This window comes from Salmo trutta, chromosome 1 (genome assembly GCF_901001165.1).
Source record: "Salmo trutta chromosome 1, fSalTru1.1, whole genome shotgun sequence".
NCBI lineage: Eukaryota > Metazoa > Chordata > Actinopteri > Salmoniformes > Salmonidae > Salmo > Salmo trutta.
This window is the reverse complement of record NC_042957.1, coordinates 64,750,700-64,777,064: the sequence shown is the minus strand read 5'-3', so window position 1 is coordinate 64,777,064 and position 26,365 is coordinate 64,750,700. Positions and strand designations below refer to the sequence as shown.

Genomic DNA, 26,365 nt, shown 5'->3' with positions numbered 1-26,365 from the left:
ATTGCCCCAAATAAAAGGGGATTTCAACATCAAAACAAATACATCACAACACAGCTGTTTAATGATCAAAAAGCACCAGAGGCTTGAAGCACAAATCGCTCCCCCTGTAAGCCTAAACCCACCTCGACAGCAAAGCGCACCAGCCACAATGACTTATTCATATGGAATTAAACAAGATCACCGTCTTTACTGCTAACGTTTGCCAAAAATCCACATTAAAGGAACGCTTCCGCTTCCCTTCCGGAGATGAAAACAGGGACGTAATTAGTCTATTTTTGGGTCATCATGTGTCATGCTCTTCCGAACAAATTAGATTACTCGTTTTGGCAGCAGGGTCCCCTGTTCTTTATCTCTACTCAGTTACAGGCGCTGACTGCAGTGGGGTTGCCTTTGATTACTCTTGATGATCCTCCTTTCATGTGTCACTTCCTGCGTATTAAAGGAGCGAATCACAGCATCAAATCAAATCAAATGTTATTAGTCACATGTGACGAATACAACAGGTGTACAACACCTTACAGTGAAATGCTTACTTACGAGTCCCTAACCAACAATGCAGTTAAAAAAATATATATATCAATAAGAATAAGAAATAAAAGTAACAAGTACTTAAAGAGCAGCAGTAAAATAACAATAGTGAGACTATATACAGGGTTGAGGTAATATGTACATGTAGGTAGAGTTATTAAAGTGACTATGCATAGATGATAACAACAGAGAGTAGCAGTGGTGTAAAAAGGGGGGGGGGGCAATGCAAATAGTCTGGGTAGCCATTTGATTAGAGTCTTATGGCTTGGGGGAAGGCATATGCTGTGAATGACTATATTATGACTGTGTCCCTGCTTTCTTTTCAGTGCCCATTTTTAAAGAGAGTTTACAGTACATTTTTAGAGAGTTTTGCATGTTTTGAGTTGTGACCAATGAATTCCCCTTTAAAATACCCTTGCCATGAGTCTACCTCAGAGGGGCCTTCTTATCTTATCGTGCATGCACCATCCTGCTGAGGCCATGTCTCCTTTCCCAAGGAGAGACTTCCAGGGGGGAAGCTGGGTATGGCATGAGGGCATGAGAGCACAACTTGGGCCCCTTCTTTCCAACACATTGACTTAAAGGAGGATAGAGGGGATACTGTGGAACCACCGTTCAGACCTCTACTATCGTTCTCTACAAAACATCCATATTGTTGTATACTGTATATCGCAGTACTTAAAATATAGAATACTTACATAAAACCAAAAAATACTTAAAATTAATTTAGACAATATTAATTGAAGCATTGGCCCTAGGCTGTAATTAAAGCAACCAAGGTCTTTTGTCTGTATTGTGTGTCAGGCCAGACAATGTGTGAAGGTTACTGATTGGCGCCGGCAAGGGGAAAGTGGCACAGCTCACTAACGGAGCCTGCGGCGTCTACAGCAGCATCTACCATGTCACCCTACGACACAAATACTACAGTGTCTACAACGTCACCCTACCATAGGACGCACTACAGCGTCTACTCTACAAAGTCACCCAGGACACACACCACTGATCAGAGAACAGTGTGACCGCTGGATCAGGCCGTTTAGGAGGCAATAAAACAGCTCCGGGGACAGTGACTGTGGATAATAATGGGAGATAAGCCTCTGAACCTCCAATGACGAGCAGAGGTTATAATTGACTATCAATCATCAAGTCATTTAGGGTCAGACTTTAGAGTAGGGGGTGGAGACGCGGTAAACGACTCCTTGGTGGTTGGCGAAGGAACACGCGGTTGGAAGTTGTCATGCACGGAAATCTCTGAATTCCAATATGGTGGACTGAATATAAAGGCCTACTGGAACGGTTAGATCTCCATTGGGTTAGCTTTACAGCAGACTGCCAGCACGTGAGAGTCCTCTATTCTATTGTGAGGTTCAGAAGCCTCATCCACACACTATCACTACTATTAGTCATAGCATTAGTAGTAAGGAAGTAAAAGAACAACACAAATGTTAATAGGGCCTCTCTTAGAACCCTCTTTAGAACCCCCACAGTCCTCCAGTGTGAGTCACTCAGGAAATGACTGGAGTGTATCTGCCACTGGCCAGTCGTCTGATACGGAGGCCCTGAGGAGACAAACAGAACAGAGCCTGTGAGGCTGAGGGAGGCTGCACTGAATGACTGAACTGTTTATATTGGGCTCTGGCCATCCAGACAGCGCATCTGGAAAAGAGCAAGAAGGAGTATAAGAGAGAGAAAGACACTCTGGCTGCCAAGTAGGACTCTAGCTGCTGTTGCCTGCTCTCTGTGTTGTTCTGTGAGAGGAGAACAGCAGGATCACAGCAAACATGAAAAAAGTCAAGCTGGGATGACTTTATCACAGGGAATACGTGGGTGGTTGAGGTCAGTCAGACATCCTCTTTTTCTCTGGACTTTATTATATACAACTTTTTGCAGATTGTACGCCTCCACATAACATGTTTTTTTATTCACTTCTCTAGTTTGTCTGGAACTGAGATGGTGATGAAGTTTACAGAGGTAGACATTTTAACTGTTACTAGCAGCATCTTTATGAGGAAGTGTTGAGAAATGCAGATTTTCTATTGGTGGAGCTAAAGTGCAGAGTGCAGACCTATTGGTTGCTATGTGATTTAGTATGGTACCATTGGGCAGTTAGTGTGGCATTTAAATGCAGCTACAGTAGTGAGGTCGACAGTAATCAGTTGATAATCTTTATGCTGCCTATAAGATATTAAAAACAAATGTTTGGCCACAGATTTCAAGAAAAAAAACATTTAATCCAACTGTTGCCATTTTCAGATTGTCACGTCCTGGCCAGTATATAAGGTTAATTGTTTTGTAGTTTGGTCAGGGCGTGACAGAGGGTATTTGTTTTATGTGGTTCAGGGTGGTGTGTTTGTTTAAGGGTGTTTGTTTTAGTAATTCCGGGTGTTGGTTTATGTTTAGGTATTTCTATGTGGAGTCTAGTATGTCTGTTTCTATGTCTGGTGAATTGGTGTTGGGACTCTCAGTTGAAGGCAGGTGTTTTCTATCTGCCTTTGATTGAGAGTCTCATAAATGAGGGTGTGTTTGTGTTTTGTGGGTGATTGTTCTGTGTAAAGCCCTATGCTTTGACAGACTGTTATTTGTTGCGCTGAACTGCCGGAGTGGCCAGACTGCGCTGAACTGCCGGAGTGGCCAGACTGCGCTGAACTGCCGGAGTGGCCAGACTGCGCTGAACTGCCGGAGTGGCCAGACTGCCCTGAACTGCCGGAGTGGCCAGACTGCCCTGAACTGCCGGAGTGGCCAGACTGCCCTGAACTGCCGGAGTGGCCAGACTGCCCTGAACTGCCGGAGTGGCCAGACTGCCCTGAACTGCCGGAGTGGCCAGACTGCCCTGAACTGCCGGAGTGGCCAGTCTGCCCTGAACTGCCGGAGTGGCCAGTCTGCCCTGAACTGCCGGAGTGGCCAGTCTGCCCTGAACTGCCGGAGTGGCCAGTCTGCCCTGAACTGCCGGAGTGGCCAGTCTGCCCTGAACTGCCGGAGTGGCCAGTCTGCCCTGAACTGCCGGAGTGGCCAGTCTGCCCTGAACTGCCGGAGTGGCCAGTCTGCCCTGAACTGCCGGAGTGGCCAGTCTGCCCTGAACTGCCGGAGTGGCCAGTCTGCCCTGAACTGCCGGAGTGGCCAGTCTGCCCTGAACTGCCGGAGTGGCCAGTCTGCCCTGAACTGCCGGAGTGGCCAGTCTGCCCTGAACTGCCGGAGTGGCCAGTCTGCCCTGAACTGCCGGAGTGGCCAGTCTGCCCAGACTGCCCCGAGCTGACAGACTGCCCAGACTGCCCCGAGCTGACAGACTGCCCAGACTGCCCCGAGCTGACAGACTGCCCAGACTGCCCCGAGCTGACAGACTGCCCAGACTGCCCCGAGCTGACAGACTGCCCAGACTGCCCCGAGCTGACAGACTGCCCAGACTGCCCCGAGCTGACAGACTGCCCAGACTGCCCCGAGCTGACAGACTGCCCAGACTGCCCCGAGCTGACAGACTGCCCAGACTGCCCCGAGCTGACAGACTGCCCAGACTGCCCCGAGCTGACAGACTGCCCAGACTGCCCCGAGCTGACAGACTGCCCAGACTGCCCCGAGCTGACAGACTGCCCAGACTGCCCCGAGCTGACAGACTGCCCAGACTGCCCCGAGCTGACAGACTGCCCAGACTGCCCCGAGCTGACAGACTGCCCAGACTGCCCCGAGCTGACAGACTGCCCAGACTGCCCCGAGCTGACAGACTGCCCAGACTGCCCCGAGCTGACAGACTGCCCAGACTGCCCCGAGCTGACAGACTGCCCAGACTGCCCCGAGCTGACAGACTGCCCAGACTGCCCCGAGCTGACAGACTGCCCAGACTGCCCCGAGCTGACAGACTGCCCAGACTGCCCCGAGCTGACAGACTGCCCAGACTGCCCCGAGCTGACAGACTGCCCAGACTGCCCCGAGCCGCCAGACTGCCCCGAACCGCCAGACTGCCCAGACTGCCTGGAACGGCCAGAACCTGAGCCGCCTCCAATATAGGTGGGTTGGGGAGGGGGGGTGTAGCACAGTGCCGTCGTTGACGGCAGCCACCCTCCCTTCCCTCCCTTTAGTAAGGGGGAATTTTCTTTTGGGTATTGTTTGGGGGTAATTTTTTTTTTGTTAAGGTGCTTCTGGGGTAGCACCTTTAAGGGGGGGGTACTGTCACGTCCTGGCCAGTATATAAGGTTAATTGTTTTGTAGTTTGGTCAGGGCGTGACAGAGGGTATTTGTTTTATGTGGTTCAGGGTGGTGTGTTTGTTTAAGGGTGTTTGTTTTAGTAATTCCGGGTGTTGGTTTAGGTATTTCTATGTGGAGTCTAGTATGTCTGTTTCTATGTCTGGTGAATTGGTGTTGGGACTCTCAGTTGAAGGCAGGTGTTTTCTATCTGCCTTTGATTGAGAGTCTCATAAATGAGGGTGTGTTTGTGTTTGTGTTTTGTGGGTGATTGTTCTGTGTAAAGCCCTATGCTTTGCCAGACTGTTATTTGTTCGTCTTCGTATTTTGTTATTTTTTGTATGTTCATTCTTATAGTAAATAAAAGTCAAGATGAGCATTCACGTACCTGCTGCATATTGGTCCACATTTTCTGATGACGATTTCGCACTATCGTCAGAGGACGAAGACAATCGTGACACAGATATCAAAATAGGCCTACAATATATAAATATGACATGGATTACATACAGTGCTGTGAAAAAGTATTTGCCCCCTTCCTGATTTCTTATTTTTGTTGCACATTTGTCACACTTAAATGTTTCAGATCAAACAATTTTTAATATTACACAAAGATAACCCAAGTAAACACAAAATGCAGTTTTTAAGTGATCATTTTATTTATTAAGGGAAAAAAGCTATCCAAACCTTCATGGCCCTATGTGACAAAGTAATTGCCCCCCTTGTTAAATCATGAATTTACTGTGGTTAATCACATTTTTGGGAAAGCTGAGTTCAATTTCACTAGCCACACCCAGGCCTGATTACTGCCAGACCTGTTGAATCAAGAAATCACTTAAATAGAACCTGTCTGACAAAGGGAAGTAGGCCAAAAGATCTGAAAAAGCAAGACATCATGCCGCGATCCAAAGAAATTCAGGAACAGATGAGAAACAAAGTAATTGACATCTATCAGTCTGGGTTACAACGCCATTTCTAAAGCTTTGGGACGCCAGCGAACCACGGTGAGAGCCATTATCCACAAATTGAGAAAATTTGGAACAGTGATGAACCTTCCCAGGAGTGGCTGGCCTACCAAAATTACCCCAAGAGCGCAGCGACAACTCATCCAAGAGGTCACAAAAGAACCCACAACAACATCTAAAGAACTGCAGGCCTCACTTGCCTCAGCTAAGGTCAGTGTTCATGACTCAACCATAAGAAAGAGACTGGGCAAAAATAGCATCCATGGCAGAGTTCCAAGGCGAAAACCACTGCTGACCAAAAAGAACATAAAGGCTCGTCTCACTTTTGGCAAAAAACATCTTGATGATCCCCAAGACTTTTGGGAAAATATTCTGTGGACTGACGAGACAAAAGTTGAACTTTTTGGAAGGTGTGCGTCCCGTGACATCTGGCGCAAAAGTAACACAGCATTTCAGAAAAAGAACATCATACCAATAGTCAAACATGGTGGTGGTAGTGTGGTGGTCTGGGGCTGCTTTGCTGCTTTGCTGCTTCAGGACCTGGACGACTTGCTGGGATTGATGGAACCATGAATTCTGCTCTCTACCAAAAAATCCTGAAGGAGAATGTCCGGCCATCAGTTCGTGACCTCAAGCTGAAGCGCACTTGGGTTCTGCAGCAGGACAAAGATCCAAAACACACCAGCAAGTCCACCTCTGAATGGCTTTAAAAAAACAAAATGAAGGTTTTGGAGTGGCCTAGTCAAAGTCCGGACTAGAATCCGATTGAGATGCTGTGGCGGTTCATGCTCGAAAACCCTCCAATGTGGCTGAATTAAAACAATTCTGCAAAGAAGAGTGGGCCAAAATTCCTCCACAGCGATGTGAAAGACTCATTGCCAGTTATCGCAAATGCTTGATTGCAGTTGTTGCTGCTGAGGGTGGCACAACCAGTTATTAGGTTTAGGGGGCAATTACTTTTTCACATAGGGCCATGAAGGTTCAGATAGCCTTTTTCCCTTAATAAATACAATCATCACTTAAACTGCATGTTGTGTTTACTTGGGTTATCTTTGTGTAATACTTAAATTTGTTTGATGATCTGAAACATTTAAGTGTGACAAATGTGCAAAAAAATAAGAAATCACAGCACTGTATTTTGGGGAAATAATGAAAAATGGTAACCCCCTCTAGCTACAGTAATACCCCTCAATGGTAACCCCCTCTAGCTACAGTAATACCCCTCAATGGTAACCCCCTCTAGCTACAGTAATACCCCTCAATTATCCTTCAAAACACATTAACAATTTGATATAAATTACAATATTTTGATATAGTCCCACTGTTGCATTCGACCCACCTGAACCCATGTCACATCCAGCTGTGACCCAGCTTCATAGAGCTGAATATTGGGGTAGCCAGATGTTGAGAAGATGCAGTCATGCAACATAACATAGGATACAGGAAATAATATGAAGCTTCCTGTTTGAAGAGATCCAGCTGGATGGAACTCAGATGTTCTGTATGAAGTTCAGTAACGCTGAGTTCATATCTACTGTATGTATCTATGATTTGAAAATGAAAAGATTGATCCATCACTAATCTATAATAACCATCTGGTTTCCTTCCTGGGACAATAAGATAGGAGAGTGGAAGAGACAAAGGTGCTCAAAAAGGCTTGATACTCCAAGAAATAAGATCAATACCTTTCTTGATGATCCAACATGGTGGTTCTGTTGCTGCAAACACAAGGGTTTAACGTGCCACTGTTCTCATTATGGCTCTTTGAACATTTTCAGGCATACAGGGCTCAAGTGCTTCTCCCTTTCTTGAGAAATTGAATGCTGATGATGATTTTAAATAGTGAAAATTGTATTTTATCTAGAGGAAGGACAATAATCACTGTCTTCTTATTATTTACAGCCACCTGTACAGTTTGTCAAGTCTTCAGATAAGTGAAGTATCATATTTATTGAATATTTCTCCCTGCGTGTTGAATAAATCCTAGAATTACAAGGGAACAATATATTTTAAAGTGGAAAGTGGGAAAACTAGTGGAAACAATTTACAGCCTCTGGAAAACAAATATAATCATTCCATCCAGGTCCAGATGTTGGTAATAGTCATTTTATCCATATTGACCCTTGGAAACAACTCTAAAGTATAACCATTTAATTTATGGACATCTCCCACCAGTGCGTCTAGCTACACATGGTATTGTCTACCACCTCATTCTACAGTACTATCATGTTAAGCTATAACTAATCTAGCCATCAAACCTCTGGTGAAAAATCAGCAATGACAGTTTGCTCTGCTAAAGCTACTCAGAGAACACCATGATGTTAGTGAACTTGGCCATCGTCTATATATTTGGACTATCACTTTGACACACATATGGAGATCCTCATTGATGTCTGTGGGATTGTGGGATCTCATTCACGTAATGTATTTCCGTAGCTAGTGACCCCTCACAGGGAGGGAGGGCTTGTTTCATAGTGTTTGTGTATTCAAGCCAGAGAGATGATGTGAAGTGACAGAGGTGACAGGAGATTAAATGTGTGTGTGAAGAGACCCATGCCTCAGAGCCACTGTAAAGCTCTGTCTACACCCCGAGGCACTCTTGACTGTGTGTGTGTGTGTGTGTGTGTGTGTGTGTGTGTGTGTGTGCGTGCATGACTGCATGTGTATTATTCCCCCCCAGGACAACGTCTTGATGCAGCTTGATATCTAGCCGCTACTGTCCTTGTGAAAAGGTCTCGTTATCAATGCTCTCTTGGACATCTGCAGGCCCATTCTTCAGCCTGTCAGGCTGACCTAGTCCAGAGAGCCTGAGTTGACCGACCTGTCTTGGAGGCCATTCACATTTCATTTCACGCTTCCCACCATGAAAAACATTAGTCATTCTTTCTGCTCTCCTCTCACAAATCCCCACACAATGTAGTGGAGAGGTTTCAAAGGTCAATAGAATACATTAGGATCCTCCGTATTGTATCAGCAGAACAGATACAGGCTACACACAGTGATTCACTACACTGCACTGCAATGTACATCCCCTTCAGTACTTGAGATTGTCCCACTGTCAAGACGACTAGGCTGGTCCCAGATCTGTATGTGCTTTAGCCAACTCCTCTGATTATCATCGGCAGCGTTTTTCTGGATCAAAAGGGGTTTAAGTGGTGGGCGTGGCATGGGGAGTGGCAGGGGCGTGGCAGAGTGCGGTCGGCCTTATGGCGCTGCTACATTATAGAGAACATTTTAGAGAACATTATAGAGAACATTTTAGAGGCCCCTATCTTGGCGCCATAGATCCTTTTTAGCATTTTTAAGTCCATTTCCTGCAATTCTACACCTTCTGCCATGGAGCTGAGAGAAATTGTTACAGTTTTAAAGCAAATTTCCTGCAATTCTATGCATTTTGCTATGGCTAATCCTGTGTTATTTTGCTCAAACATAAAAACAAAATGAATACTGATAAATTCATTGTATTGGGAATTTTCAGTTCTCCTTGACTGCCTACATATTATTTTCAGTTCTCAAAGTGTCACAACGTCGACTGAAGGTGGCGCCACTCCCCGTTCGGGCGGCGCTACTACTAGCTGCCACCGATCCTCTGTTCATTTTCCTTTTGTTAGGTCTAGTTTAGGTTTGCACCTGTGTTGTGTTAGTTCATTAGTGGGGGGGTTATTTAGTCTTTCTGTTTAGGTTTGTTTTTTGTGCGTTTCGTCAGGTTGGTTAGGCTGGGGTTAGGTGTTTTTCCTCTGCCTGTGTATTTATAAGGCTGATGAGTTTGTGCTGCACCCCTACTTTGCTTTCGGGCTCATACTGTTGTTTTTGTATTGCTGCCCTGCCTTGCCTGTTTTTGGCTGTTTGAGGATTACGCCCATTAAACGTGTGTTCACGGACATTTGTCTCCGGCGCCTGACTTCACCCCTCCTGCTTCCTTGAGTACCCCCTTGACACAAAGATTATTGTATTTAAATATATACGGGTCCATTATCTTTTCTACATAATTGATATCTGGTTTTAATCATTTAAGTTAATCACTTAAATCTTTTTTCCATCCTGAAAATGTTTTTCTGACACTGTTTGGACTTCAATGGATTACAATGGCAGAAAGATCCCTGATTGGTATGCCGTATATGTAGTCAGGGGACTTTGTTAAATCAGATCAAGGATCAGGCTTCTCATCTCATCATTGACATGGGGAAAGTCTTGGTAACACTTTATTTGGATAGTCCCAAGGAGATGGTTTGTAGATGTTCAGTAGATGTTCAATAACTGTCAACATCATGTCAACTAACTATCCACTAACCCTAACCTTAACCCTTATTCTAAACCTAACCTTAACCTTAGTAAGTGTTTGCTTATCAACATATAGCGTGTTGATAGTATGACCATCTGTAGACCATCTAAATATAGTGGGACCAAAGTCTCAATGTAGTAGTGATGTACATTTCCTGTATTTGTGAAGAAAGGGATGGTTTCTCATCTCTGTCATGTTTGTATCCTGTTTATTGGTGTCTCTCCATTCAGCCCACATCCCCAGTTAGATGTAGGAAGGTGACAGCCAGCAGCTCCAGTTGGATGTAGGAATGTGACAGCCAGCAGCTCCAGTTGGATGTAGGGAGGTGACAGTCAGCAGCTCCAGTTGGATGTAGGAAGGTGACAGCCAGCAGCTCCAGTTGGATGTAGGGAGGTGACAGCCAGCAGCTCCAGTTGGATTTAGGGGGGTGACAGCCAGCAGCTCCAGTTGGATGTAGGGAGGTGACAGCCAGTAGCTCCAGTTGGATGTAGGAAGGTGACAGCCAGCAGCTCCAATTGGATGTAGGAAGGTGACAGCCAGCAGCTCCAGTTGGATGTAGGAAGGTGACAGCCAGCAGCTCCAGTTGGATGTAGGAAGGTGACAGCCAGCAGCTCCAGTTGGATGTAGGAAGGTGACAGCCAGCAGCTCCAGTTGGATGTAGGAAGGTGACAGCCAGCAGCTCCAGTTGGATGTAGGAAGGTGACAGCCAGCAGCTCCAGTTGGATGTAGGAAGGTGACAGCCAGCAGCTCCAGTTGGATGTAGGAAGGTGACAGCCAGCAGCTCCAGTTGGATGTAGGAAGGTGACAGCCAGCAGCTCCAGTCGGATGTAGGAAGGTGACAGCCAGCAGCTCCAGTTGGATGTAGGAAGGTGACAGCCAGCAGCTCCAGTTGGATGTAGGAAGGTGACAGCCAGCAGCTCCAGTTGGATGTAGGGAGGTGACAGCCAGCAGCTCCAGTTGGATGTAGGGAGGTGACAGCCAGCAGCTCCAGTTGGATGTAGGGAGGTGACAGCCAGCAGGTCCAGTTGGATGTAGGGAGGTGACAGCCAGTAGCTCCAGTTGGATGTAGGGAGGTGACAGCCAGCAGCTCCAGTTGGATGTAGGGAGGTGACAGCCAGCAGCTCCAGTTGGATGTAGGAAGGTGACAGCCAGCAGCTCCAATTGGATGTAGGAAGGTGGCAGCCAGCAGCTCCAGTTGGATGTAGGAAGGTGACAGCCAGCAGCTCCAGTTGGATGTAGGAAGGTGACAGCCAGCAGCTCCAGTTGGATGTAGGAAGGTGACAGCCAGCAGCTCCAGTTGGATGTAGGAAGGTGACAGCCAACAGCTCCAGTTGGATGTAGGAAGGTGACAGCCAGCAGCTCCAGTTGGATGTAGGAAGGTGACAGCCAGCAGCTCCAGTTGGATGTAGGAAGGTGACAGCCAGCAGCTCCAGTTGGATGTAGGAAGGTGACAGCCAGCAGCTCCAGTTGGATGTAGGAAGGTGACAGCCAGCAGCTCCAGTTGGATGTAGGAAGGTGACAGCCAGCAGCTCCAGTTGGATGTAGGAAGGTGACAGCCAGCAGCTCCAGTTGGATGTAGGAAGGTGACAGCCAGCAGCTCCAGTTGGATGTAGGAAGGTGACAGCCAGCAGCTCCAGTTGGATGTAGGAAGGTGACAGCCAGCAGCTCCAGTTGGATGTAGGAAGGTGACAGCCAGCAGCTCCAGTTGGATGTAGGGAGGTGACAGCCAGCAGCTCCAGCCCATGACCCTTAATCCACTAACTGTCCCCGTCCCTCCAGACCTCATCTCCCCCATTTGTTTAAGCATGGAGAGGGCTTGCAGCAGCCGGTAATCCTCTCCATCGACACACAAACACACACACACACACACAAATGCACACACACACACACACACACACACACACACACACACACACACACACACACACACACACATCAAAGCACATACACACACACACACACACACACACACACACACACACATCAAAGCACATACACACACAATGAACTGCTATCTCATCCTGGTCCATGGGAGTGGGAAACCGTGAGATACTGTACACACAGCTGGGGCTGAGCCCTCCACCAACCTACTTTGGCTGAGTACTATATACACATGGTAACTGCAGCATTCACTTTGCTCTGAATACTCCTAAACACTCACTATATATACAGTACACTAATAAAGCCACACACACACACAGGCAGGTCATGCAGAGGGTCCCTGTTCGTCATATGGCTGGCCCCGCTGGGTACTGACTATGAGGTGTTTTGCTGTGACAAACACAACCAACACAATATATATATATATATAAGAAGAGTATGACTACTACAACACCACAGCAGCACCAGACCCTGCTGATCCCTCTCCTCACAACTAAACAACACACTCATTTTATATGATGAGGCTGTATTTTACACCAGAGAAAAAGTAGTGTGTGCAAATCTACCATGGCACAGAACACAAGGAGAGAGAGAGAGAGAGAGAGAGAGAGAGAGAGAGAGAAATGAAGAGAGCGAGAGACAGACAGAGAGACAGACAGACAGAGAGAGCGAGAGACAGACAGAGAGAGACAGACAGAGAGAGCGAGAGACAGACAGAGAGAGCGAGAGACAGACAGAGAGAGCGAGAGACAGAGAGTGCGAGAGACAGACAGAGAGAGCGAGAGACAGAGAGTGCGAGAGACAGAGAGAGCTAGAGACAGAGAGCGAGAGACAGACAGAGAGAGCGAGAGACAGACAGAGAGAGCGAGAGACAGACAGAGAGAGCGAGAGACAGACAGAGAGAGCGAGAGACAGACAGAGAGAGCGAGAGACAGACAGAGAGAGCGAGAGACAGACAGAGAGTGCGAGAGACAGACAGACAGAGCGAGAGACAGACAGACAGAGCGAGAGACAGACAGACAGAGCGAGAGACAGACAGAGAGCGAGAGACAGACAGAGAGTGAGAGACAGACAGAGAGTGAGAGACAGACAGAGCATGGTCTACTTTACTGACATGCTGGTCCAGAATAAGCATTACTGTACACATCCTCTTATAGAGCAAAGGAGAGGAAAGGAGAGGAGAGGAGAGGAGAGGAGAGGAGAGGAGAGGAGAGGAGAGGAGAGGAGAGGAGAGGAGAGGAGAGGAGAGAGCACTGAGATGGACAGATTATGTAGTACAGCACTATACTGTTGATTCAGTGTCCTGCCATCACAAATGCACAAAGTACATTTCTTTCCAGTAAGCTGCAAGCTCAAAAAACAACAGTGCATATCAAACCTGATGTGAAGACAAGACAGTGGTCAAGAGGATAAAAGCATTTTCAGGAAGATACACTCCTCACTCCAGCCAACACCAATCTATCCCTAGAAAAGTAACACCATGGTCAAAAGGATAAAAGTACATACTGGGGATAAATAGTCTCTGTTCTGGCCACCCCAAATGATCCATCCATTTGAAGGACCCATTTAGCCTGAGGAAAGCAGAGGTTATAAGATCCTGTGTGTTTGGGGACAGAGGGGGACTGGATGTCCTGGCATGCTGGCTGGCTGTATTGACTGAGGGTGGATACACCTTTTTCCTGCATCTTCAGCAGCTTTTACAATCTATGATCCCTTACATAACTGTTCCAGCCGTGCCTTTTCCTCCGCTCCACTCTGGTCGGCCTTCTCTTCCCTTCCCTTCCCCAAAAGCCAACATGTAACACATGCAGGCACGAATGCACGCATAGACAGACGCACACAGGCACAGACAGAACCTTGAACTTGAGGGCCGACAAAGCCCAGACTGGAGAGGGGGCTGTTCTTCCCGCAAATATTCTTTTCAACATATGACCCAGGACTCCTGGGAGTTCTCGCACGCTCTGAGAGAGAGGAGAAAAATAGAGCTCAATTTGCCTCACGCTTCCAAAATCCCCCTCCCACACACACACACACACACACACACACACACACACGCTGCCCCCCCACCCACACCCACACTCACACACCCCAAACCTCCGTATTGTAGGCCTGGTCTAGGTCTGTTTTTAATCTATTCAACCATTCTTCATGTGGAACCTTTTACTACGCAGCCCTGTATATCAGCCAGCCAGGGAGGGAACATGGACTGGAGAGGAATCATGGCTGTTATTGAGAACCTCTGCGTGCTCTCTCCAACACTAGGACCCTTCTGCTGGGACTCAACAGTTCACAGATTCCTGCCACGCACACCGCACTCACTTACAAACATTTCTTAGACCCCTTTTTTAAGATTGAGAAAACAGTGCTGAGGTTCAGGAGGATTTCCCCAGTCTCTCCTAACACAGAACACAGAGCGCATTTACGCAGCTACATCTACCCTCCAAACCCTATCAAATCCACTGAGAGAGAAAGTGATTCAACTTCCATGTGGGCCCGTCTGTCAATAATCCCAAAACTCCAACTTAACTAACTCCAACTTAACTAACTCCAACTTAACTAACTCCAACTTAACTAACTCCAACTTAACTAACTCCAACTTAACTAACTCCAACTTAACTAACTCCAACTTACTGTAACTTAACTTCAACTCAAGCAGGGGGTATAGGGGAGTATCAAAGACATATAACACGCGCTCCACCATTCAAAATGTGGACTTGACATCATTCAGTCTCTCTTAAAAAAGAGATCATATCTCAATAACATTAACCTGGGTGAATTAAGGTTAAATGCAATAGAAACATCTGCTTGTTTGGACCTATAGTAGGGTGTGTGTGATAGGAACAGTGTGTTTTAAATTAGAAGATGGTGACTTATTGACTTGAAACCTCTGTGGCCACACACACACACACACACACACACACACGCACACACACACGCACACACACTCAACCACTCAACCCATCCACCGTACAGTATCAACTCCCCTCTCTGCTGTGTCTGTTTGTATGATCAGATATTGAGCCAGGCCAAACAAGGTCTCTGTTATACAGCCAGCAGGGCATCAGGGTGGTGACAACCACCCAGCAGTCACAACACAGAGCCCAGCCTGACAGAGGTGACTCACACTGGGCTGAATCACACAGGGAGGCCTGGGTGGAGAACCAGACAACCCACCAATCAATGTATAAGATATATATTTAGACTGATATACAGTATATTTAGACTGGAAAGGAAATGGCTGTTAAACTCAGATAGAAGGAGAGAGAGAGGCTATAGGACGTAGTATTGACCAGTCTGGCTGACTGGTGGTGGCCCTTCAGGGTTAGATTGAGAAGTAACTGATTGGGGCAGCAGTGGGTGTTGACCATGCCCACAGTCAGCAGCCAGCAGACAGAGAGATGGAGAGACATGGAACACATAGGCACTATTACCAATAAAATGTAGTCTTCATATTATTTTTGGTTGCTACTTTTTCCTTTTAATGCAGTTGTGGTAGTCTAAATCCAGACTGGCCTGCTGGGATCCAATCTATTTCTGCAGAACTGCAGTAGTAAACTAGAGCTGGTCCCAGCTCTGCATGTGCTTTAGTGCCCTCACTATTGTTGTCATGCCATACATACACATTGAGAGCTTCCCACTGGGCAGAGGTCATTTTAACGTCTATACCACGTTGGTTCCTCGTCATTTCATTAAAATGACGTGGAAACAATGTTGATTTAACCAGTGTGTGTCCAGTGGGTTGGAACTATAAGGTTCTATCTGCAATGATTCTGAGATAATTGGCCTTAAAGTTCTGAATGCTCATTGGTTTGACTGGTGTCAGGAATTTTTATCTTAACAAAGTGAATTGGAGTATTTACTGTACTATATAAGTAGGGAACATTGAACAGAAAAAGGCTACGTCAACAACTCAATTTTGACAAAAATGTAGAGAGAACCTTCTAGTCCCAAGCTCTTGACCCACTGATCAGGTCAGTGGAGCCCTGGGAGGGCCAGTCAGTTTGGCAGGCCGCTTTGCTGTGACATACTTTGAAGGACTCCAGTCCACCTGAATAAATGGTGGATCGGCACAATGTGAGCTCTGTGCTGCAACAGAGTAAAGGGACGTCTTCTTGCTGGACCAGCTAAGCGTGAGTTGCTCTAAATTGTGGAGAGCTCATATAGTCATTGAACCGTGACCCATCAACTTTTCAGCTGCACTTCTCTTAGCTACTTCACAGAGGGTGGGCCTTGGGTAAACACGGAGGTCCAGAGACGCCCCATCTATTCCAAAGACCAAACGTAAACAAACAACCTCCTTAACATTCTCTGTCTGAAGCCATTTTGCCGTCCACAGAAGCAAGCACACGAGAAGGTCTGGGACCGTTGCTTCCTCTACTTCTATCCTGAATGTGGGTTGGTCAGAGTAGAGGGCATAGCAGGCCTTCAGGTCAAATAAATACTGTGGCTGAGTGTAGTTGGTGCTTAATGTCCAATTCTTCATCAGTGCAGATGAAGGACAGGAGACAAGGAGACAAGCAGAGGAAGCCATATCAGACTATTGAGATACGCCTCCGAGGTGGAAGGTGTCTCGCCTCGGCTAGCCAGGAGCGTGCATGGCATAACCTCGCGACTGCACGGGCACACAAGCGTAGCCAATGAAAATGGTCGGTTTTCGCACTGAGTAAACAGAGCGGTTTGTGGCCAAACATACACACACAGACACACAGTCCGTCGGTAGACATGCTGTGAACGTAACTAAAGGGATAAAAACACTGATTCATTCCATATGGTCTCTCACTCTACCAGTCAGTGCTGTGCACACACACACACTCACTCACTCACACACTCACTCACTCACTCACTCACTCACTCACTCACACACTCACTCACTCACACACTCACTCACACACTCACTCACACACTCACTCACTCACACACACACACACACACACACAGTCACACACACACACACACACACACACTCTTAAGTGCCACAGTTGAAGCTAGTAGAAATGACACTGCTAATAAACACACTGTTCATTTAATCTGTTCAAATGTTCCGCTCAGAATTGGTCATTAGAGTCTTCTGCTTCATGTCAAAGACAACAAAGCAGCAGTGAGGCACCAATCAGAGCAGGTGTCTGAGGAGAAGCATCGTATTGTGGAGTGTCATGCATGTCAGACGGATTCAATCACCTTCGTTTCTGCTGCTGCCCAGAGTTTTATAACGCCTGTGTGTGTGTGTGTGTGTGTGTGTGTGTGTGTGTGTGTGTGTGTGTGTGTGTGTGTGTGTGTGTGTGTGTGTGTGTGTGTGTGTGTGTGAATGAGGAGTGCTCTGCTCTCTCCTATAAGGCCTCACTGGTGGGGATGAGCACTGGTGGAGAGGAGTACAGCACATCACTACTACCACCCACAGTTAGCTAATCATCACATCACTACTACCACCCACAGTTAGCTAATCATCACATCACTACTACCACCCACAGTTAGCTAATCATCACATCACTACTACCACCCACAGTTAGCTAATCATCACATCACTACTACCACCCACAGTTAGCTAATCATCACATCACTACTACCACCCACAGTTAGCTAATCATCACATCACTACTGCCACCCACAGTTAGCTAATCATCACATCACTACTACCACCCACAGTTAGCTAATCATCACATCACTACTACCACCCACAGTTAGCTAATCACCACATCACTACTACCACCCACAGTTAGCTAATCATCACATCACTACTGCCACCCACAGTTAGCTAATCATCACATCACTACTACCACCCACAGTTAGCTAATCATCACATCACTACTACCACCCACAGTTAGCTAATCATCACATCACTACTACCACCCACAGTTAGCTAATCACCACATCACTACTACCACCCACAGTTAGCTAATCACCACATCACTACTACCACCCACAGTTAGCTAATCCTCACATCACTACTACCACCCACAGTTAGCTAATCACCACATCACTACTACCACCCACAGTTAGCTAATCACCACATCACTACTACCACCCACAGTTAGCTAATCACCACATCACTACTACCACCCACAGTTATCTAATCATCACATCACTACTACCACCCACAGTTAGCTAATCACCACATCACTACTACCACCCACAGTTAGCTAATCATCACATCACTACTACCACCCACAGTTAGCTAATCCTCACATCACTACTACCGCCCACAGTTAGCTAATCACCACATCACTACTACCACCCACAGTTAGCTAATCACCACATCACTACTACCACCCACAGTTATCTAATCATCACATCACTACTACCACCCACAGTTATCTAATCATCACATCACTACTACCACCCACAGTTAGCTAATCATCACATCACTACTACCACCCACAGTTAGCTAATCATCACATCATTACTACCACCCACAGTTAGCTAATCATCACATCACTACTACCACCCACAGTTAGCTAATCACCACATCACTACTACCACCCACAGTTATCTAATCATCACATCACTACTACCACCCACAGTTAGCTAATCACCACATCACTACTACCACCCACAGTTAGCTAATCATCACATCACTACTACCACCCACAGTTAGCTAATCATCACATCACTACTACCACCCACAGTTAGCTAATCACCACATCACTACTACCACCCACAGTTAGCTAATCATCACACAACAGATAGGAGTTTTATTGAACGGAAATCCAGTAATAGACTGAAGAATTGATTAAGGAGGAATATGTACTCATCCCTGCACTGACCTGGCCTCCCTCCTTACCTCTCTGGCCTGTCTCCAACCTTCCCTCCCTCCCTCCCTCTCTCTTTCTCTCGCTCTCTGACTCCCTCCCTCTCTCTGTCAACCACTTGATTTCTATCTGTTCTCTCTATTATCCTTTGGCCGCTCTCTCATTCTCCTACTCTCTATATCCCTCTCTCTGTGGCAGCTCTCCATCTGGCCTGGCATGCTGTGTGTGTGTGTGTGTGTGTGTGTGTGTGTGTGTGTGTGTGTGTGTGTGTGTGTGTGTGTGTGTGTGTGTGTGTGTGTGTGTGTGTGTGTGTGTGTGTGTGTGTGTGTGTGTGTGTTAATCACACTGGCCCAGCAGGACTCCTGTCGACCGCCTCACACCCGGCGTGTCACAGACAGTATCCCATAGAGCAGAGCCAGGAACCATCTCTCACCCACTCTGCCCTGCTCTGCTACCCAGCCTAATCACCTCCTCCCTGGGCTGTCTCTCCTCAGTGTCCCTGGTAAGCTCTGGTTCTGTTCAGGCATACAGTGTATATACTGTAGATCTCGGGTATGGAGATCACTGATGATTGGTGATGATGATGTCCTTCATGTGTCCTAAATCAAGCCAAGCGTGCTAGACAATAAGCCCGGTGGTCTCTCTCTCTCTCTCTCATCATCAACTGTCTGCAGAACTGGCATATGTGGCGCATACACACACACACACACACACATCCCCTCCAACACATATACACACACACACCCACATCCCCTCCAACACACCAACATCCCCTCCAACACATATACACACACACACATCCCCTACAACAGACACACACACACATCCCCTACAACACATATACACACACACACACATCCCCTACAACAGACACACACACATCTCCTCCAACAGACACACACACACTTCCCCTCCAACACACACACATCTCCTCCAACAGACACACACACACACACATCCCCTCCACCACTCACACACACAGAGATCCCCTCCATCACACACAAATAAACACACTGACACCTCTCTTATCATTCCAGACCACAATCTATTCTCTCTCTCTCTCTCTCTCTCTCTCTCTCTCTCTCTCTCTCTCTCTCTCTCTCTCTCTCTCTCTCAGAGAAGACTGCCGTGAGGGAGAACAGGGATAGGATGGAATGGGGGGGGGGGGGGGTCGGTCTTCCTCTCTCGGCTGTCTAACTGTCAATTATCTCTGGTTGGCATCACAGGACCATACAATATGTCTGTCTGTCTGTGATGTCTGTCTATCGTGTCTGTCTGTGGTGTGTGTGTGTCTGTGCTGCTGCTGACGTCTCCCACCCACCACTGGAGGGGAAGCACTTTGATAGCAGCACAATGAGGGCTCTGTACCCTCTTCCCTCGCTCCACTCTGCCACAGTGAATAACATACATCACATAGCTCTGGACTAAACAGCAAAGGGGCCTAGCAAGAGCTGTAGATCAGTGTTTTCTCAAAAGGTGGGTCGGGACTGTAGTTGGGACTAGGGCCAGGAGTTTTTCCTGGACTTTTCTGGCTCAAATAGAGAGATCCAAATGATGTGTAGCCAACTGAGCCGATTGTGCTTATGTCCACACACACACACACACACACACACACACACACACACACACACACACACACACACACACACACACACACACACACACACACACACACACACACACACAGCATCTAGTCATGGAACTGAGCCAGAGAGAGCACTTTTCAATTCGTCATAACTTTATATATCACAGAGTAATGCTTGAATTAGCCTTCCCTACATATGGAACGACCTGTTGTGCTTGCCTGGAATGAGTGTGTAACTGACCTGCTGACTTAAAGTCTTAATACAGTTTTTTACAATCACTTTGGCACTAATTTCGGAACCTTGATGTCATTTTTCAAAACTCTAGACACAAAACTCACAACCGATGATCAAAATGCACATTTTTCAAAACTCTAACACTTTTTCCAATTGCTTGGATACAATACACATAAAGCTAAGATCATTTGTTCATTGAACTAAAATCAGCTGTTCAAAATGACACAACTTAACATCAAAGTATTACCATTTCAAAATGCAGTTCACACATTACATCTGAGATGACTGTCTATTCATTTCATTACAATGATCTATCAATTGATACAACTGATCAAAATGATAAGTAACTGTTGCATTACTCTTAATGCATAGTTTTATGGAAACTGACAAACAATATTCCATGTTTAGATCATGAAAGTTTCAGGATAACGAGATCCATTGATACCAATTACCGTGGAACATGAACCAATTGGACTACATTATCTATGGATGTAATATTTCATCATCATTCTTTATCAGACACTGTTTCTATGATCCCATGTGCCACTTTTCCATGTTTTCAGATTCGACATCGCTGTACACTCACCAGCCACTTTATTAGGTACACCTATCTAGTAGTGGATAGGACCCCCTTTTGCCTCCACAACAGCCTGAATTATTCACGGTGTTGTACATTTAGAGATGCCCTTCTGCACACCACTGTTTTAAACAGCTGTTATTTGAGCATTTGTGCCCTTTCTGTTAGCTTGAATGAGTCTGGACATTCTCCTCTGATCTCTCTCATTAACAAGGTGTTTTTGCCCACAGAATTGCCGCTCACTGAATGTGTTTTGTTTATCGCACCATTCTCTGTAAACTCTAGAGACTGTGGTGCGTAAAAATCCCAGGAGGGCAGCTATTTCTGAGATGCTGGAATCACCATGTGTGGCATCAACAATCCTACCACGGTCAAAGTTGCTTAGATTACGCATCTTGCCCGTTCTAATGTTTGGTTGAACAACATCTAAAGCGCTCTACTCTATATACTCTATATATTGCGTTGCAGGCAGCCACCTGATTCGCTGATCGAATGTAACTGTCCATGATGAGCTAAATCAGGTCACACATTTTGTACTACAATATTTAATGATTGAACGAACAACTACACAGTGAAACTATCGGTATCTTGTGTGTGGGTGATCTAAATGAATGTTCCTATGGTATTTCATGATAAATAAGTTATTTGAACCAATGATTCTGCAAGTGCAAGGTTTCTTTAAAGATATGAATGCACAATGCAATGTTTTGAACGTTGGACAGCCTGTGTTACAAGTGATGACCGTTTTGTGTTTTGTGTCAAGAGTTTTGAAAAATGACCACAAGGTTCTGAAATTTGTGCCAAAGTGACTGTTAAAAACTGTAATAAGCCAAGGGAGTATGCGTTCTGCATTCATCCTCGTGACAGTGATGTATTCATACAGGCATCATGCCTATCCGCTGGAGTGTGACAGTCCTGTTTGTTCTTATTTACGCAGAATATAGGTCAATCCATATCCCTCCATCCTGCATTAGCGCGCTACACATCCACTGTGTGATGACTGATGGTTCTGTGTCAGATGACTTCTCATGGAACCATGAAACATGCTCATAACTGGGTCGCTATACCATACACGAGTGAGGGTGAACATGTAAATTGTCTCAATGTAGCGGGATAAAGGTTCACATTCTAAATGCCTTCTATTTATTTTCGTATTCTTTCTTCTTTTCTTATTTTCTAACGTCATCCTTAAATCTATTGTAACATATAACATAGGCAGATTATATTATTATTATTATTATGTGAAATATCACAATACCTCAATGTAAATACAGTGTTAACCTGATTGTTGTGATTAAACCGGCCTTGGGTCCTGCTGTAGCCTACCCAAATGATCCTAGTGTACACAACAACACATCGACACATGAAAGATAAACATGCGTGTGAATGGGATGTAACGTTACCTTGATTGTCTTCATCCATGGCTGAAGGGGAAAATGCAAAGGTCCAAAAAACCAGGTAAGATCGCTGAAACTTGTTGTATGAATATGGGGTAAATTATTGAAATGCGCGTTTTAATTTGTAGGGTGCATTTGCAGACAGGTTGAAGCCGCGTCTTGTTTTGGGGAATATTATTTTCTTGCCATCAATGCTTGAATCACGAGGCAATCCGCTTGGATATCCGTCATCAGTGTAGCCTATTTCAGATGGAACTGAATCGGCGACGTCTTTTTTCTAGAGTGATCGGTTGCATATTATCCGGCAGATACACTTTCACTCCACTAGCATCGGGAGAGTAGGCTATCCCATCCGAGCTCCACGACTCCGCTTCTCCACTAGACAGACAGGCAGCTTTCACTGTACGTCATCGTTATCTGTCCCGCCCTGTGGAGCAACGACTACAAACCTGCCCTCATGTGACTGTACTGTTCACAGGCTGTACTGTATTGTAATCTGTGAGGGAATTACTCAATCAAATTTCTCAATGTTGCCGCCGTCCTATGGTCACTGCATCTGGTTTCTTTCATTGACAAAGAAAATATGCTCATTTTGTGTGTGCGTGTGTGTGTGTGGTGTATGTGTATGTGTGTGTGTGTGGGGGGGGGTCCTGTTTGGGGCCCAGATGTCCAATCAGGAAACTGTGTTTTCTTAGTTTTTCTCTCTTTCTCCATTTTCCACCAGGCGGGACCAGTAGTTTTACGTAGGTGGCGGATTCAAGCAAAGTATTCAACAAAGCACAGCACACAGGCATGATTTGAATATTTTCTGTGCTACAGAAAATAGGCCATATGCATAATCTTAGTCAGTTTCTGTCATTGATTAGCATGCTGTAGTTATTGAAGCAGAGCATGGTGAATTGGTTAGCATGCTGTTGTTATTGAACCAGAGCATGGTGAATTGGTTAGCATGCTGTTGTTATTGAAGCAGAGCATGGTGAATTGGTTAGCATGCTGTTGTTATTGAACCAGAGCATGGTGAATTGGTTAGCATGCTGTTGTTATTGAACCAGAGCATGGTGAATTGGTTAGCATGCTGTTGTTATTGAAGCAGAGCATGGTGAATTGGTTAGCATGCTGTTGTTATTGAACCAGAGCATGGTGAATTGGTTAGCATGCTGTTGTTATTGAACCAGAGCATGGTGAATTGGTTAGCATGCTGTTGTTATTGAACCAGAGCATGGTGAATTGGTTAGCATGCTGTTGTTATTGAACCAGAGCATGGTGAATTGGTTAGCATGCTGTTGTTATTTAACCAGAGCATGGTGAATTGGTTAGCATGCTGTTGTTGTTGAACCAGAGCATGGTGAATTGGTTAGCATGCTGTTGTTATTGAACCAGAGCATGGTGAATTGGTTAGCATGCTGTTGTTATTGAACCAGAGCATGGTGAATTGGTTAGCATGCTGTAGTTATTGAACCAGAGCATGGTGAATTGGTTAGCATGCTGTAGTTATTGAAGCAGAGCATGGTGAATTGGTTAGCATGCTGTTGTTATTGAACCAGAGCATGGTGAATTGGTTAGCATGCTGTTGTTATTGAACCAGAGCATGGTGAATTGGTTAGCATGCTGTTGTTATTGAACCAGAGCATGGTGAATTGGTTAGCATGCTGTAGTTATTGAACCAGAGCATGGTGAATTGGTTAGCATGCTGTTGTTATTGAACCAGAGCATGGTGAATTGGTTAGCATGCTGTTGTTATTGAACCAGAGCATGGTGAATTGGTTAGCATGCTGTTGTTATTGAACCAGAGCATGGTGAATTGGTTAGCATGCTGTTGTTATTGAACCAGAGCATGGTGAATTGGTTAGCATGCTGTAGTTATTGAACCAGAGCATGGTGAATTGGTTAGCATGCTGTTGTTATTGAAGCAGAGCATGGTGAATTGGTTAGCATGCTGTTGTTATTGAAGCAGAGCATGGTGAATTGGTGGAATTTTATTTTCTGTGGTGTATGTGTGTGTGTGTGTGTGTGTGTGTGTGCTGACAATGTTAGAAACTAGACTATTATATCATATTATCTTCTCCGATGTAGGCTATACTGCAGGACCTCTGCTCGGTCCAGTAATAAAAATACAGAACATAAGGATGCCTCTATGAGACAGGGAATGGTACTGGGTAGTGAATTGGTATCTGATTCCAAGCCCAGAACAAACACTCACACAAGCAGTGGGAACCAGCCAGTGTGTAGGCCAATAGCAGGGAAAAGGCACACACACACACATACACACACACACACACACACACACACACACTCTCTCTCTCTCTCTGCGGCTGTGTTTCTACAACACACACGGTTTCAATTATGGCATTCCTGCCTCTTCAGAGAAAGAAGGGGGTCTCTCTTCCTGTACACATTACTCCAGGGGTCAAGAATGAACAGATGTTTTAATGCATTCATTCATTCTTTCATTTGTTTATTCATTGATGTGTCTTACAAAAATGTTCCAGAATTTAATGCTTCTTCTTATACAGAGAGACAATTGCGAAGACAAACCCCTATGTAGGCTATCTCTATAAACTGAAACGTATGGAGTGTGAAGCATCCAACTGATTTTCCTATAGTCTACATACTGTAGTTTATGTTTGAACAACATGTGAAACACAAAGGAATACATGCAATTGTGTGTGAATATTCCTCACATCACAGACTCTACCCTTCCACTTTGAGTGGTCCTAGAAGTCCTCTGCAGTCTAAACATTACATCAGCATGACACTACTGGGATATTATGACAACTAAAACCAGAACCAGAACTAGCTCAATCCAGAATGATCCAGAATGATCCAGTGTAGTCTGGTTGGGATGGAGTACTTGTTGGTTCACATGGCAAATGATAAACTCTAATACCTCTCTGTTTGCTGGTCCAGTAAGTCATCCTTAATTCAACTGATATATACGCTCTTTGAAAACAGGTGCTATCTAGAACCTAAAAGGGTTCTTCAGCTGTCCCCATAGGAGAACCCTTTGAAGAACCGTTGTTGATTCCAGGTAGAACCTTTCTGGTTCCAAGTTGGACCGTTTTGGGTTTCTGGAACCAAATAGGGTTTTAGTTGGAACTAAAAAGGGTTATCCAATGGGAACAGCCGAGAACCCTTTTGGAAGAGTCTACACAACGTTTTGAGCAACATACTCTTTGTCACCTTTGACTTATTTCTGTGGTTGTTTATTTTCTCCAGCTCTTGTGTTAAATTGACGTCCATCAACACTCTCTTTTCAACCTTTAACACCACAGCAACTGAAACTGGAGCCACTGTGTTTAGAACTACGGTATAAACAGGGCCCTGAAGTTCCACCTGGATAACCCCACAACTCCTGGCGGATACCAGGTAGACCTGAGGGGGGGGGGGGGGGGGGGGGGGGGGGGGGGGGGGGGGGGGGGAATGTAAACCATGGTCCAGTGGATACACATCCAGACGGTGTTTGCTTTTTCTGCACTCGGACATTCTGCGTACCCTGTGATGATCTAGACATGTTTTAATAGGAACATAATGCTGGGGGATCATGTCACTTAGCTTGGAGAGAGGAGAAGAAAGAGGAGGGGTGGGTCCTGGGAGAGCTGGGAAACGTGTGTGTTCTTGTGTTTAGTAGGAGTTTAGGGGAATGATTTGAAAAAAAGGGCACGCACAGGGAGATGGGGGACTTTTGGAAGGGGGGGGCTCCCGACCAGGCTCTCAGTTTGGTGTGTGTGTGGGTGGGGTGGGGGTAGGGGGGGTCCTGTTTGGGGCCCAGATGTCCAATCCAGACCAGGAAACTGTGTTTTCTTAGTTTTTCTCTCTTTCTCCATTTTCCACCGGGCGGACCAGTAGTTTTACGTAGGTGGCGCATTCAAGCAAAGTATTCAACAACGCACAGCACACAGGCAGGATTTGAATATTTTCTATGCTACAGAAAATAGGCCATATGCATAATCTTAGTCAGTTTCTGTCATTGATTAGCATGCTGTTGTTATTGAACCA

At 45.8% G+C, this 26,365-nt stretch overlaps 1 protein-coding gene across 1 annotated transcript in view; it reads right to left on the bottom strand.

The window, feature by feature from the left end:
• LOC115205296 (cytohesin-3) overlaps positions 1–22,772 on the bottom strand; it is a 63,315-nt gene extending 40,543 nt beyond the window's left edge. Inside the window, exon 1 of the mRNA XM_029771110.1 lies at positions 22,376–22,772. Coding sequence (XP_029626970.1) covers positions 22,376–22,394 — 19 coding nt within the window. The 5' untranslated portion in view covers positions 22,395–22,772. The remainder of the gene's footprint in view (positions 1–22,375) is intronic.
• Between the last annotated feature and the right edge of the window lie 3,593 nt (positions 22,773–26,365).